Source organism: Pteropus vampyrus, unplaced genomic scaffold, assembly GCF_000151845.1.
Source record: "Pteropus vampyrus isolate Shadow unplaced genomic scaffold, Pvam_2.0 Scaffold50, whole genome shotgun sequence".
Lineage (NCBI taxonomy): Eukaryota > Metazoa > Chordata > Mammalia > Chiroptera > Pteropodidae > Pteropus > Pteropus vampyrus.
This window is the reverse complement of record NW_011888831.1, coordinates 4,387,615-4,403,396: the sequence shown is the minus strand read 5'-3', so window position 1 is coordinate 4,403,396 and position 15,782 is coordinate 4,387,615. Positions and strand designations below refer to the sequence as shown.

The window sequence follows — 15,782 nt, the reverse complement described above, 5'->3', positions numbered from 1 at the left end:
ACAAAAGTTTTTAATTTGAATGAAGCCCAACTTTTCAAATTTTCTCTTCTATTGCTTATGATTTTAGTGTCAAATCTTAGAAATCATTGCCTAACTGAATTCACAAAGATGTACTCTTATGTTTTCTTTTAAGAGTTTTATAGTATTAGTCCTTACATTTTATAGTTTTATGTTTCATATCAAGTTAATTTTTGTATATTGTGTGTGATAGGGGACCAAATTCTTCCTTTTGCATGTGGATATCCAGTCATCTTTTATTAAAAAGACAATTTTGTCCTTCTTTGAATTGTCTTTGTCCTTTGGTCAAAAATCAACTGAAGTTTATTTGTTTCTGGACTCTCAGTTCTATCCTATTTATCTATAGGTTTATCTTTATGCTCTCTGTGCTATTTTATAACTTCCATGTGAGCCTAAAATAATTTCTAAGCCAAAAGTTAATAAATAAATAAGCTAATTTAATCATCAAAACAACTTAACACAAATAAACAAATGGGACTACATCAAACTAAAAAGTTTTGTACAGCAAAAGAAACCATCAACAAAACAAAACGACAACCAACTGTTTGGAAGAAGATATTCACTAATGATACATCTGATTAGGGGTTAATATCCAAAATATATAAAGAACTTATTCAACTCAACAGCAAAAAAACATAAACGATCCTATTAAAAAATGGGCAGAAGACCTGAACGGATACTTCTCCAAAGAGGAAATACAGATAGCTAATAGACATATGAAAAGCTTATGTTTTTAACCGTACTGTCATATCATCTCTATTCATGCTAAGAAGCATAGACGATGTTGGATGAAAACATTTGAGTCAAATTAAAGTTGGTTGATTTGCTTAAATCTGCTTGAATTCCAAGCAGTTTTGACATTTTGCCAATGATTTCAACCTATTTGACGATTTACAAGTATTTTTCTTTTAAATCTGGAAAATACATGTGCAAATGAAATAATTTACAAATCAAAAGACTAAAACTTAAAAATTAAAAACTTCTCTTAAGGTCTCTTAACTGGTCAAACAGTCTGCTTGAGTTAGTCTGACGAAGCTCAATTAAAAGTGACCAAGCCAGGAACAGATCTGAACAGAAATTATTAGTTGTCATTATTTTGGACCATTCACTACACAGTCAAACCAGTCTCCTCATTGATAAGGAATTTAAAACTGAACTTAGGTAACTGCAGGTCATACAAAAGAAGGAGTCCTCTGGCTAGAAACACACAAGTGACATTCTAAGAGCTGAGGTGAGGAGTTGAATCATCAGACCAAAGTTGATACTAAATTTTTGAGAAAGAGTCAGTTCACAGAGGAAAGAATAACAGAAAAGCAGATGAAGAAGGCTTGAGACACACAGGATAAGGGGAGGCCAGAGAAAGCCAGGGAAAGAACAGTTGGAACGGTCAGGAGAGGCCCACAGGAAGGAAGCACTTCAAGAAATGGAAGCTCTCTTATCTGGATAACAGCAAGGAACCGAGAATAAAGATTGAGAGAGGAAAAAAAAAAAAAGAAAGAAAGTAAAGGAAGCCCTCTGCCATGTTAGATGATACAACAGGTAAGGAAGACTGAGAAAGGCTGCAAGCTTGACAAGAAAGAATTCTCTGACCTATGAGAGCAGTTTCAGAAAGATCATGGGAGAGAAAGGTTGCCAGGGAAGTTCAAGAGACAATGGAGGCAATGGGAATTGACCAATCACTTGAAAATTTAGGCGTAAAAGAAAGATAAGAATTTGTATTGGAGCAAGAGGGGTAAGAGAAATTGAGATGAGTAGGAAAATAGATAAAAATCATAGAACTGGCAGGTACATCCTAGATTGTCTTGTCCAAACTCCTATTGAATGCAGAAACTCTTTTCAAAGCAAATATGCCCTTAAAAATCTCCTTCTACAAAAGTTTAAGGCACACCTCCAAGTGCAATACTTGCCAAGGTGGCAGGATACAGAGGAGAGCAGAGTAGACCTAGGCTATGCCTGGTGGGAGCTTGCATTCTAGAGGTAGAGATGGATGATAAATAGCTAGCTATACAATTACAGTAGTCCTTCATTATCTGAAGAGGATTAATTCCAAGATCTCCCGCAGATACTGAAAGCCAAAGATGCTCAATCAAGTCTCTTATTTAAAATGACGTAGTATTTACATAGAACCTATGTATATCCTCCCATACACTTTAAGTCAATTATAGATTACTTATAATACCTGATACAATGTGAATGCTATATAAACAGTCATTATACTGTATTGCTCAGGGAATAATGACAAGAAAAAAAAATCTGTACATGTTCAGTACCAACGACTGACACAACCATCATAGGCCTAACTACATAGTACATGCCAGCAATAATGTAATGCTTTTCCTAACATTTTTGATTTGAGATTAGTTGAATCCCTGATGAAGAACCCAGGGATACAGAGCGGAGCAGGGGTGACTGAGGGCCACTCGTAATGTTTTTAGTTTTAACAAAGTTATACAGTCTTGCAGAATTTGTTACAAAGATTTGTTACAAGGAACAGCTATCTATGCTCCCTCTGACCTTTCCTCTCTTTCACCAATTTTAGCTGAGTATTTCGGCATTTATTGCTATATCTCCAAGTAATACGCTTGTATTGCTATTTCTTGACTTTTAACTTTTGGACATTATCTGCTCACTTCCCACTGTAGAGAATGGAGATCCAACTCTCCCCCTAGCCTCCCTTATACATATATGAATATGAATTTTTTAAATTCAATGTATGTCAAGGAAATGCTGCTGCAGTTGCCCTGAGCTGTGCCCCTTATTTCCCTCCCCCATCTCCTACATCTCTCTAGCCCCACCACTCTCACTTGCTGCCAGGGTGGAAATGACTGGATTCTATGAAGAGCTGGAGTTAGGGAAGCAAGGGCGGGAACTTGAAGAAAACGATGTTTGGATGAGCTGCTAAGGGAAGTGAGTGAATAGCTGAGTAGCAATGTTGTTCTAGGCCAGTGCAGCAGCAGGAATTTGTGGCCCCCAGTTCTTCAGGTTTCTTCATCCTCCTCTAATGGTGTTCTGACCTGGGATCTGGGGCAGAGAGCCACTGTGCCAATCTCAGCTCCTAGGATTAGTAATGACAATCGGAGAAGTTCAAGGAGGTGAAGGAGCCCTTTCAAGGGCACAGGCAGGCAGGCCAGAGGGGACAAAGCCTAACCCAAAGAAATAATTTACTATCCCTGGAATATCGGATACTATCCCAGAGTCTGTTTTTTGGGTTGAGTGGTGGTAGGCAGAAAGTCCCTAACAGGGACCCTTGTACCTACCGCACTACCAGATCAAATTCCCATTCTTCTACTCCTAAAGCCCACATGGCTTGCATCCTTATCTCAGTTGAAAGAGCTCATTCAGTCTGAGAATCACTTTTCTGTCCAGTTCCTGTAGAAGATGTGGCAAGTAAGGGTCTGTCTCCCAGCAGGTTAAAGGCAGGAAAAGAATGGACTTATAACACTAAGTTAAGTGGTGCTCATGACTGCAGGGGAAAGCTGAAATGGACCTGCCCAGCAAAGTTCCTGCATTCCTAAAAAGTACATAAATCAATACTTGAAGAAAAGTCTGACTTTCAGACTGAAGCATCCTGACTTGTAAATGCCACTTCAGAGCAATTTATCTGACTTGATTGCTTTTCAGTTGTCAGCAGGCTTCTATCTTTCTACCTTAAAGTTTCTCTACTACTCAGCCTTTCTATAAAGAAAGAGGCAAAATAGTGTATAAGAAGGGTCCCTGAACCAAATCAAAGAACTGGATTCTAATTCTGTCTGTGCCACAAAATAGTTGGGTATGCTTGGATAAATCACTTAACTTTTATAGGCTTCAATTTCTTATGAAATGAAATGATAAGACTGGATAATCTTGAAGGTGGTATATTAATAAAAATTGCTAAAAGGGAAAAAAGCTCAATTCATATTCACTTAAGTAAATCCAGAAGATTTTGTTTGTTTGTTTTTTGTTTTGTTTTGTTTTGTTTTTGGCTCATGGTTCAGAAGAAGTCCAGGCTTTAGGCAGAGCTTGATCCAGATATTCAAATAATGCTAGAAATCTCTATCTTTTTTTTTTTCTCCTATCTTTTGAGTCCTCTTTTTCCACGTTGGCTCCATGCTCAGGGAAGCTTCTTATATCCTACCGGTTTAGCGATGTTAGCACACATAGTGCATCTTAGCCAAAAGTTCTAGCAGAAGTCAAGGTGCTGAGGCTCATAGGCTCTGCTTATGTCATGAGCTCATTTCAGGGAAAGAGAATGTGTTGTTCTGATTGGCTAGACCTAGGTCACATGCCCATTTAGCGGGGAGTGAGAGAGTGTTTTTCAAAGGAAAATCCCTATACTACTAGGCAGGCAAAAATAGCAGATGTTGGTCACAGGTGGTGTAATAGAAAAAAATATGCATATGGGTTTGAGTCCAGGCCCTGTCACTAACTAGCTAGGTAACCCTGAGTAAATTGCCCTTGTTACTCATTTTAAAAATGGGATGAGTTTTTACTGCGTAAGATTAAATGGGATAAAGTATAAAAGGTGCCTGATGTGGTAGCAACAAATGTTCAGCCTGAAATGCTATGACTTTAAGTTAATGATTTTAAATAAACGCTTCATTTCAATACAGGAGCAATTCTTTAAAGAATAACTTCCCTTATGTTATCTCTTGCAAAGTGAGAGCTCCTAATTTCCAGCCTGACAAATCCAGACTTTACATACAATATAGCTTTGACAACTCACTTATGGAGATTTATGTTTAATTAATTTTCTTGTTAACTCAAGATTAATTTGGCTAAAAGATTCTTCGGCATTTCAACCCTTGGCATTGAGGATCACTCTAAGTTGTCTGAATCCATTCTCTTGCTCTAAGTCCATTCTACTGAGTAAACTAGGTTTGCTTTTTGATGCTAGAGGATCTTAGAACACTTTAGGGCTTCGTAAGTCAAAAGGTAGTGCTAAGAGATCTTCCCACAGCAAAGCTTTCACAATCCAGCATTGCATTATAAATCAGGACACCACCGGAACCTATAAGAGTGACTCAGTGTAACCACACTCACAAAAGACTGACACAATTCTTTGCATAGAAATTTATTAATTTATTATCAGAATAGTGTTCTGAGACCATAAAATGTCAATGTTCCTCCATCTAGGAAAGCCGCACCTCTGTGCCAGAAGACAAATAATTCATGAGCCAGTAGCTTGGTAGGCACAGAGTCAGTCTTGAGTACCACTTTACTGGGTGGTAAGGTCTGACAGAGCACTGCCATGATGCTCATTGACCCAACTCATTAAACCAAATGTAGTATGTGTCAACTTCTGCATTTTTTAGCCTCTCTTTTCTAGGGTCCCAATTGACCATGCCTCTCTGATTCCCATTATCTATATCTGATCTACACTATAATTAGTCTAGTTGATAAGATATCACAACCACAATTATAATCACAATCCAGTCCTGCCTTCTTGAAGTTTCACTGGTCCACCACAATGGAAATTTGTGTGTGATCCCAAAATATTCAGGTATTGACTTATGTCCTATCCCCACCGGTAGTTAATCTCACCATTCTCGTATAGGTTTTAATAGATAACCCATAGCAACAGCCAGATTTCCCTAACAGTCAAGTTCTTGGGCATATTTCATAAATACTATCAAGTATTACCAAAAGGGGTACTTACCTGAAACATGAATTTAAGACAGTGATAAAAGAAAAGGTATAGAGCATGGAATGAATCAATATTGACATCAAAACATACTTAGGGAACAAATTTCCCTCATGGGTTTGTCATATTCTGTTTTCCTTGAGAACTCAAGATAATGTTTTTGTGTTAATCAAGGCATTAAGAATTTTGAAGCTATTACTTCTATTAAAGGACAAACTATGATAGCATTCTATTTCATTTTTCTATCTCAACTTCTATATCTTCGACTCTCTGGTTTTAGTCTGATTACATTTAAACTCTCTGCTCTTATTTTCTGCCTGTGTTTACTGCCAACTGTGACTGGGATCTCTCACAATCCCTCTCTCTCATTTTTTTCCCTACCTCTATAATTTTTTCTCTCTCTCTCTTCATCTCTGTGTTCCCTTCTTTTTCTTGTTCCTTCCTTTGGATGTTTATTTAATCATTTCCCCCCCACCCTTTTCCTCTGATTCTCCACAGCCCCTTTGCCTATTCTTCGATCTCAGTGTACATCCCTGATTCCGACTTTTCCTCATCTTCCTACCAGTCTGTGCCTATCAGTTCCCATTGGTCTCTATTTTTGTGTTTTGCACTGTAGCTGCTTGGTACTTTGTCTTCCTGTCTCCAACTCCACATATTTCCTGCTTTCTTTTTCTGTCAATAAATCTTTCCACTTACTGCCTCCTCCACCTCTGCTCTTCCGCTTCTCAACTCCCCTAATGAATCTCCTCTCCTCTCTTTCTACCTCTCTCTTGTTCTGCTAATCTCTCCATCTGCCACTATTACATCCATCTCTCTTGAGTCTGATTGTTCCTCCTTGTCACTTGCTCTCACTAAATCACTGTCTAGACTATCTGTATCTTCCATCCTTGGAATCTCTTTCCGTCAGCCTTTATTTTTTTCTTGTCCTCTTTGTTTATGGCCATTTTACCAATTTTATGATTTTGTTTTCTCTCAGCTTCTGTAACAGTTTTTCTCGATATTTCTGCCAAAGATTCTCTGTCTTGCACTCCATTTCTTTGCCTATCACTTCTAGGCAACTAATCTTTCTTTCTATCTGTCCCTCAATCTATGTATGTCTGTCTCCAACATCCTCTTTGTCTTTCTCTAGCTCAGCTTTTAGGCAGATTTATTTTTAATTTAATCTTCCTGTCTCTTGCTTTTGCTCATATATCTTTTCTGTGGATAATTAAGGGTTATTTCTTTCTGTCTATTGTTTAATAGAGTAGCAACCTTAATTTGCTCTATCCTTCCCATAACATCCAGGTTATGAACAAAGGAGGGATCTTGTGCATTAGAGGAAAAAAAAATGCAGAAGCAGCAAGGTAGAAAGAAGAGCTTTTGAATGACTCCCAGGAAAGATTCAGATATTCCTTAATCCCTCTACAGTCAAACAGAAGACTTCTCTCAGGTGCTATGTTTCTGCCTTATTTTTCATGAAAACCTGGGCCTGGGAAGACCCTACACTGCACACCCAGAGTGGATGTTTGAGTCCATTATGGCTCTGAACTTCAGTACTGTCCTAAGAAAATGCATTTTTTTCTATGGCCATGCTACCCTGAACAAGCCTGATCCTGTCTGATCTCGAAAGCTAAGCAGGGTTGGGCCTGGTTAGTACTTGGATGGGAGACCACCTAGGAAGATCAGGTGCTATAGGCGTAAAAAATAAAATAAATAAATAAATAAAATAAGGGATTGTAAGTTGACAAGGTCCTTGCAATCTGTGAAGTCAACCAAGGGTTGCCTCGCCTAAAAAAAAAAAAAATGCATTTTCTTTAAAAAGGTCAGAAGATATTAAAGAAATTAAAAGGGCAGTTGCTGGATACAGTAGGACTAGAGTTAAATACAAACACAATAGTGGAGCTGTGAGAATCAGAATTATCAGTAGCAATTGCTATAGCTCAGGTTCTTTGGTCTCTTGGCAACTTCCAGCTCCAGATAGCATCGGTTGAGTTGTCCTCCCACTGCCAGAATTTGGTCATAAGTTAGGTTTCTTTTCCCTCTTATCTCATCCCCTCCATACCAGATCTCTCGGATCCTAGTAGATCTTCATCTTTCATCTGTCCCTGTGCTGAAGCAAAGGAATATACACATTGCCAGTTTTGTCCAGTTTCATGCTTTCTGCCACCCTTTATTGGTAGTACTGGCTGTACCCCTTGAGTTAATTTGTTGGGAAGGATGACCATCTGTTGATGAAATTCAGTGAACAATAGCCCAGGTTTCCACCCACCCATGAACATCAACATTTCTTCTCAGATTCTAGGAATGGGGGAGGGGTGTGAGTTAGCTGGAAGAAGAACTGACATGCTAAAAATCCAGTCGTCCTTACCCTGACAGGGGGCTGTGCATTGAAGACCATCATCTTTTTTTGTCCTGGTCCTACCTCCTCCAAGACTGGCAGAAGAGGAAACTGAGGCGTCTCTCTACTCTTTCAGGCTGAGAGTGGAATCATCCCTGGCGACAGACTCACTATCACATGTCCTGGTGCCCCTGGTTTCCTTGCACCCAGGGATAAGTGAGAAGGGCTGAGACTGCAACACATCACTGACCAAAATTCGGACACCCGTGCTGATGCTCATGGCACTCACAGTGACCAGCCCAGTTCCACCAAGGACAACCAAAGCAGGAGGCACCTGGTGGTACTGCTGGATCAACCATAGATTCATCCACTCTAGTGGTACCTGGCAGCAGAGGGCCAGGGTGGCCAGGGTGGCCAACTGGCCACACTGAAGGCTAAGGAGGGGGCTTGTAAAGAAAGCAGCAGTAGCTTTCTTAGGCTCAAACAGGCAGAGTTCAGCTCCAGGAGTAGAGACATCACAGAGAAGCCCACATAGTAGCCGGACAGAATGGTAGTGCTGAGGAAGTTCACTACCTGGGAAGCCAGGGTAAAAGGTCAGAAGACTTCTATGACCTACCACCCATCATGTTCCAATATCTTTATCCTTAAGAGAGGGGCTCCCATGTATTTTCTGACACCCCTCCCCCCAAAACACCCAAATTTTATGCATACCCTTCTGTCAGGGGCCTAAATGGTTTTGAAACAATCCTTTCCTAGAATGGAAGCAGCAGTGGCCCAGAGGACGTCTCCCCTCAGGCTGCAGCATTTGCACAGTCTGATACCCTATCCCCACTCCCAATATTGAAGATTCCCATCCTCAGAAAAGCTCCATATTCAATGTTTCTGCAATTGACTGGACACCTGTGGCAATCCAAGCACCTGAGGTAATGCTGACTCCCAGCTGTGGCCAGCAGTCAATTCTCTTCCTGCTTTCAGCCCAAGGTTGGGAGGATAAAGTGCTAGGGGGGTCAGAGACTCTCTGGGAAGTCATAGGACAGAAAGCTGATGAGAGATTGGAGGGTTTGGTTTGGGCACACCTCCCTTCCTGTCTCGCCTCTGAGTCTCACCACCAAATAATGACAGAGAAGGTGCCAGGCCTGGCCCAAGGTCTGGTTCCAGAGCAAGTCGACTCCATTAGCCAGGAAATAACCTGCGGGTAAGGGTGTGTGTTTGTGTTAGGCTTCTCTTAGGATGGTGTACAGCCTGGGAAGGAATCTCTATCCTCTCCTTTTTTCCAGTTCTTCGGTTTCCCTCAGCAAAGCTGCCAGAAGGGGACCTAGAATTATGGTTGGAAGGTTGCCCCCAAACCCCAAACTGGCCCAGGCTTTCCTGCAGACTTATCTACAGACACAGTCACACCAGCACTAGGGCCTAGGGTGCGTGGCCATGAATAAGGTCCGCGGCCATGTGAGGGTACAGCAACAGCCTGGAGGAGAGCCACGGTCAACGTCATGCTGACCCGGATTCCATTCTCCTGCTGTGCACGCCCGCCCACTCATCCATATTCTTACTCTAGTCTCTCAGACTCTCAAGGTCTTGCATCAGTTTTAAAGGTGCCTGCCAGGTCTTCAAATGTTAACCTTTTACCCCTCACCCTCACCCAGGTGCCTCTCAAACCTCTAAGCCTTGCACCTGAGCAGCACCCCGATCCCCGAGAGCAGGTTGTGCACCAGGGAGACACAGGTGCTCCACCACTTTCAACCGGCCGGAGCAGCAGATCCTGGTATGGGTAGCAGCTGCATTCCCCAGTGCATCCCCCAAAAGGCGGCGGAGGAGACGCCAGTCACTAGGATCCCCGAGGGCGCCATGACCTGACCAGTCCGGATCAGTCCGCTGGGTTCCTGCGCTAGCCCCCTGAGGAGACTGTGAACCGCTTCCTGTCAAGACTGGATCTCTGGGATCCCTCACCCGCCCTGCCTTTGAAATCTGCTGTAACTTTTTCAGGGTTCGTCCACGCCCCCATCCTGCGGCTGGGCGGTGATTGGAGCAGGCTTTGTGGCCACCGCCCCTGGAGCCACGGTAACCCATCGCATCCCGCCCTCGCTACAGACGGCAGAGTAAGAGTTCCCGGGAACCTGGCAACGGAGCTGGAGGAGGAGAGGGGGAAGAGCGCTTCCGGAATGCGATAGGGGTCTTCCCCTACTCCCTGTGTCCTGAACCTCTCTTGGAGGGCCAGATATAGGGTCACTAATCTCACCCGACAATCTCAGAGGCCCTGCCCCACTAACTTTCACCTCCTTTCCTTACTCTAACCTCTCACTTGCTGGTCATCCCTCCCACGTCACCCATACAGATCTGAAGTTACAGGCCATGGCAAACCCACTCCCAGTTGCTTAAACCATGCCACCATACGGCTCCGCACCCATCTCCCGTCTGTTGTGGGGGAGAGGGCACCTCACTTCCTTGGAGCCACCCCATTCTACTTCTCGAGGTTTCCAGACCCTTGACACATCCCAGCAACCCTATAATTCCCGGAGTCCTGCCCCCTCGTATAGTACCTCTCAAACATAATAACGGCTTCCATTTTGGAGAAGCGTCTCATTGGGGACTCCTCCCTCAACTTTTTGGGCGCCCTACAGAGGAGCCTCATTATTAGGAAAGGGAAGCAAAGGGAACCCCTCAGCACTACAGTCTTGGGTGTGGACCTGTTAGGTGGACAGAATCTCTCTTCCCATCTGAAGAGACAAGGAGAGGTCACACAGGGTCACCTCAAGATGGGGCCAAAATGAAAGAGCAAAACAAAATACCCATCCTGCTTTCAGTAGCATGACTGTTAGGATCCTAGAACCTTTCATCCTGGAGAGAAAAATCTTCCCCCCAACCCCTATTTCCTGAGAAGTGATAGGTTTTTACTGTTTTCCTTCTGTCTTACTCCACACTTCTATAGCTGGCTGACAGCCAGCAATTCAGAGAGCCATTTCCTGTGCATGGAGAGGGTGGATTCCTGCTACTCCCAAAGAATGAACTTCATAAATCAATAGGTGCTCCCCAAACACTCTCACAAACCCCTTTCTCCACCAAAAATCCACTAAGTCCAAGGGATTTGGGGTATTCCTTCATTATTCCACATCCACCTCTCAAAACCTTTCTTTTTTATTACAAATTCTTTTAAATTTTATTTGTTATATGAAAGCCATATACAATTAATGTAGAAAAATTGTAAATTACAGAAAAAATTGAAGAGGAAAATTACAGTTACCTTAATCCACCCTCCAAAGATACCTGCTATTAATATTTTAGAGTATGTTCTCAGTCTTTATCTGTTTTATGTATATACCTATGTCTTAAAAAACAAAATTAGGATCACATAATACACACTATTTTTACAACCTTTTTAATATTCAATGAGTATTTTTATTTCCAGTCAAATGTTCTACATGATTTTTAATGGCTGCACAGTACTCTACCATCTGGATGGATATACAATAATTTAAACAATCTCCTACTACAAATTTTCATTACAGCAGAAATGAATTCCTAATTAGAGAGATGCTTCCCCGTTTTTCTCTATTGCAATGTTGGCATGAACATCTTATAACTAAATCTTTCATTATTTTCTTGGGATAAATCTCCAAATTTAGAATTACTAGGTCAAAGACCATGGTAATATGTTTGATACGTATTTCCAAACTGACATCCAGGAAGGCTGTATCAATTTGTTCCACCATATGCAATGTATCGGAGCATTATTTTAGTACTCCTTTGCCAATAACTGGGTGTTATTTTTTTCGTTATAGTTTGCTATGGGAAAAATGCTTACAGCTATATTTGCCTCTCTTTAATTACTAATGAAACACATTTTTCATGATTTTATTCATTTGAATTTCTCTTATGAATTTTCTGTGTATATCCTTTCACAGCTGGCTCTTGCTCCTTGAAGCTCCCTATATAAAAATTACAGGGTAGAGGAAAGGTGGGAAGTCAGAGGATGAAGCCACAGGACACTTTAATATGGTCCCATATCTCTGAGGGAGGCGGAAAGACTGGAAAGAAATGGTGAATGAAGACAGTGGCTGGAAGCTTGTCCTTTATGAAGGCTGGCTGTCCTCCCTCTTCCTGGGGTGCTCCTGGCCTTTATGGGCCCCCTCTGCAGGGTGTCCAGACAGGACCCTGTGCTCTCCCAGTCTTGTCCTTCACTGGTCTTTTGCCTGCCTCTGTGTTCCCAGGCTGCTCTTCCTCATCTCTGCTCCATGAAGGGTGAGGATGACAGAGTCACATACCCAGGGCTGGAGGGGGAGACACTGTGGCCAGTTAAGGCGAGGAGGGGAAAAAGGATAGAAGCAATGTCCAGGGACAGAGCAATCTGTGTTGTGGCCTATGGGTGGAGTCAGTCTACTCTCCCGCTTCAGTCCCATACATTCAGCTTGGTCTACGGAAGTGCTGAGTTCAATGGTCTACTCCACTACCCTCAACCTTTCAGTTTCTTGTAAATGGGGAATACTTCCTCCTCCACATACCTCCTCCTCCAAAATAGAACAAACAGTTTCCTAAAGTCCCTGAACATGCCCACCTTCAGGCAGGGAGACTGGGCCAAAGATGAATCACACCAGAGCCTGAGCCCAAGAGTGAGACTGGATCAGGAGCTGGGGGTGCAGGTTTATACTACCTGATGCCCCAATGGGGGTCATGTCCCACAACTCATTTCCCCTGGTTCCTGGAGGGGAGAATATCCTGCCTGCACAGGCCTGAGATGAGTCTCATACACTATCCTGAAAAGTGAGGAAAGAAAGAGAGCAGTGGTAGCTGGAACCCCATCAGAGGCTGCAGGCCTATTTTGGGTGGCAGAGGAAGCCTGGGGGTACCTTTGCATGGTGAGAAGTCAGACTGAGCTCCTGCTAGCCTCTCCTCCCAATACTCCTCCCTCCAGATCTTGAAGTTATGGTCAAGAGGAGCAATAGCTTATGTGAAAAGCTGTTTTGTTCCTACCGCAAGCTCTGAGTCTGCACAAATGGGTTTCTGATTCCCTCATGTACACTCAACTAGGTGATTCCCCATCTCACAGGTAGGTGGAGAAGCTGAGACAGAGAGTCTAAGGATCCCACATTTAGGTGAGAATCCCTGAATCTACAGTCTGGGCCAGCCTAAAGAAAGGTAAGAGCAGAGGGACGACTACTCAGACGAGAGTTTCAGTAGGACCTTTTCCCTGAGAAGAAACTTACTTCTAGGCTTCACCTGGAAAGGTCAGTGGAAAGAATAGGGGACAAGGAAGGAGGGCTAAGGAAGACACCTGGGTAAAGGGGTATACAGGGTTTTCTTTGCTTCACTTGTTCCCATTGTCACACCACAACTAACTAAGCCTAGGTAGTCAGAGCCATCTATACCCTAATTCAGCCAGGGTCTCTAATCTTAAAATTGTTCCCTCTTGCTGGGCCAATTGGGGTGAAGGTTCTCTTATTGAACAGGATTCCCTTTCCAAAAAGGTATCATCACTCTCACTGTTCAGACCTTCCCGACCCCAGTTCTGTCACCTTCCAGATGAAGAGAAAAGCAGCTCCTTCTCCTCTTCCTCCTCCTCCTTGAAGCCAGGGGCAGAGGGCAACAGTTCTTCAACTGGCAGCTTTAGCTGGGTCAGGACATAAAGCTTGCCACTGAAGAACTACTGCGGCTCAGCCAGGTGAGAGTGTGGGAGGTACAGGCTCCTATAGGGAAAGGGAAGAAAAATGGGAAAGATCTGAGCAGGGCCACGTCACAGGGCCACTGTTCCACTGATCATCAAAGTCCAGCCCCAGCAGATACTCAGCTTTCTAATGAAGGGTTCCTGATTCTAACCCGAGTCTGCAGGAGCTGTTAAAACTTCTGCAAGAAGCAAGAGGCAGCTCTAAATATACTTCCCTTGCTCCTCTTTCCAGAACTGAACAGTGTTGAAACCCAGGCCTGCTCTCACCCACCCCTCACCCCAGCTACCCATGAGGGAACCCAGCCTACTCAACATTCAGAGAGGGCAGGACCTGGGGACCCTGGGCACATCCCACCTGTCACCCAGGTTACAAGGTGAGAAGTTGTATCTCTGGTCCAGAAATATGAATTCAGTGATCAGTCCAACTGACTTGTTCCCAGGGAGTTTAGCTGAAAGAAGAGTTTCAGGGAGCCTGCATTTGGGCAAGAGTGAGGAAAGGAGGAGATCTAGAGTTTGGAAGGTCAGCAGAGGCTCCTGGGACTGTGAGGAGAGGATGGGACCAAAGGCTGGAGGGAAGAAAGATTGGGCAGCCTCCCCAGGACTTTCAAATGCCAGGCATTCCGCTAGCGCATTCCGGGTACATCTGGTATGAATTCCAGGCTGTCTGCCGGCCCCTCCATGTCTGAACTTTGTTCCAAGTTCCAAGCCCCGCCCCCACAGTTCCAACGCATGAATCAGCAGGAAAAGCCGGGCCCTGCAGCATGGCCAGGGAGGGGGCTGGGGGCGTGGCAGGCTTGGGGGCTAAGAGCTGGGGAGAGCGGGTGTGTGCTGACACTCAGCCCAAGGGCATGGCCCATGACAACGGGAGGGGTCAAGGTGGTCTTGCCAAGAGATTTCTATACTCAGAGGATAAGAAAGATTAGGGTGGGGGTGGGAGGTGTTCAAATTACAAAACCCTCTTGGGAGGCATAAACTTTGTGGTACCTTCTTTATCCCAGGTGACCAGTCTCAATTCCTTCCCATTCCCCTCTGTCTGAGTCGGTTCTGGTCAGTCCATAGGACTCAGCGGCTGCTGAAAGTCTGTGCCAAGCAGGTGCCCTTGGCTGCAGGGCGGGGTGGGTCCAGGGCACTGACCCTCTGACCAGCTGCTCCATCAACCCTTTGGCACCCTGACAGCTTCCAGCCCAGTATGACAGCCAGGGTGACAGGCCAAATGAGTTGGAGGCTGGAACTAGGGCCGAAAGGAGGTGGGGGCGAGAGCTTAGCCGGAGGCCACGGGGAGGGGCCAAGAGTTGGCCGAGAGGTGGGGAGAGAGGGAGCCCAGTGATGACTAACCCAGGCGCCCCACCCAGCCAGCCGGCTTCCCAGGCGGTCAGGGCCAGGCCTGGGCTAGGGGCCCCACAACTGGACAGGCTTGGGGGAGGTGCAGAGGTGACCTTCTCTCTGCTCAAGACGGCTAGTTAGGCTGGGGAGGGGGGTAGAGTTTCCAGGCCCTCCTCCTGCCCGCTCTCCCCACCAACCGCGGTGAAACCCTAACCTTAGGGTTGCATAAGGCCCACGGCACCGCCGCCCCCTACTCCTTTCCCCTCCCCCCTTACATAACATCCCCTGGAGGGAATGAGAGGAGGGGCCGGCTCGCCCAGAGACCCCTTCCCTGCCAGGGCGCTCAGCTGGCTCTGATCTACTGAGTGCCGGTAAAGGCAAAGCACCCTACCACTACACGCCGCATCCAAATCCTACCCTGGCTGGGTGGTCGGCTCCCGTATCCTCGGACCAGAAGACGCCGAGGTTAGCCGCCCCCAGCCCGCCGGCCCCTCACCTTCCTCCCAGAGACTCCGTAAGACTTTCCGCCAGTACTTCTGTCCCAGACTCTTTTTAAAAACCTCCTGACACACTACTCCAGCCAGTCCAGGCCACTCTCCCCTGGAGCGCCGCTGCCCCCGCTGCCCCCTCTCCACTCCCCCGGAAGGGCAGGGTGTGGCCGCCAGGACCCTACTTGCCCCTATTACTCCGTTAGCGCGGTTCCCTCCTGTGCTGCCAGGACCCAGTTCACACCCACCTGGTGCTGGGTGTGTGTGTGGGGGGGCTGAGGGTAAGGGAGCAAATCAGTGCGTCCGTTCCTCGCGGCCGGCGGCGCTCTCTTCCCAGCGCCCAGCACACACCGGCTCCGG

General features: G+C 45.0%; 1 protein-coding gene and 1 pseudogene across 1 annotated transcript; one reads left to right on the top strand and one right to left on the bottom strand.

The window, feature by feature from the left end:
- Positions 1 to 7,196: 7,196 nt before the first annotated feature.
- Positions 7,197 to 7,315, top strand: LOC111739556 (annotated as a pseudogene).
- Positions 7,316 to 7,546: 231 nt separating this feature from the next.
- TLCD2 (TLC domain containing 2) lies at positions 7,547 to 15,758 on the bottom strand. Its single transcript, XM_011359876.2, is given in 5 exon segments — positions 7,547 to 8,369; positions 8,372 to 8,528; positions 9,062 to 9,174; positions 9,344 to 9,420; positions 9,627 to 15,758. Coding segments are annotated over 5 exon segments (813 nt in total). The 5' UTR covers positions 9,803 to 15,758; the 3' UTR covers positions 7,547 to 8,079.
- Between the last annotated feature and the right edge of the window lie 24 nt (positions 15,759 to 15,782).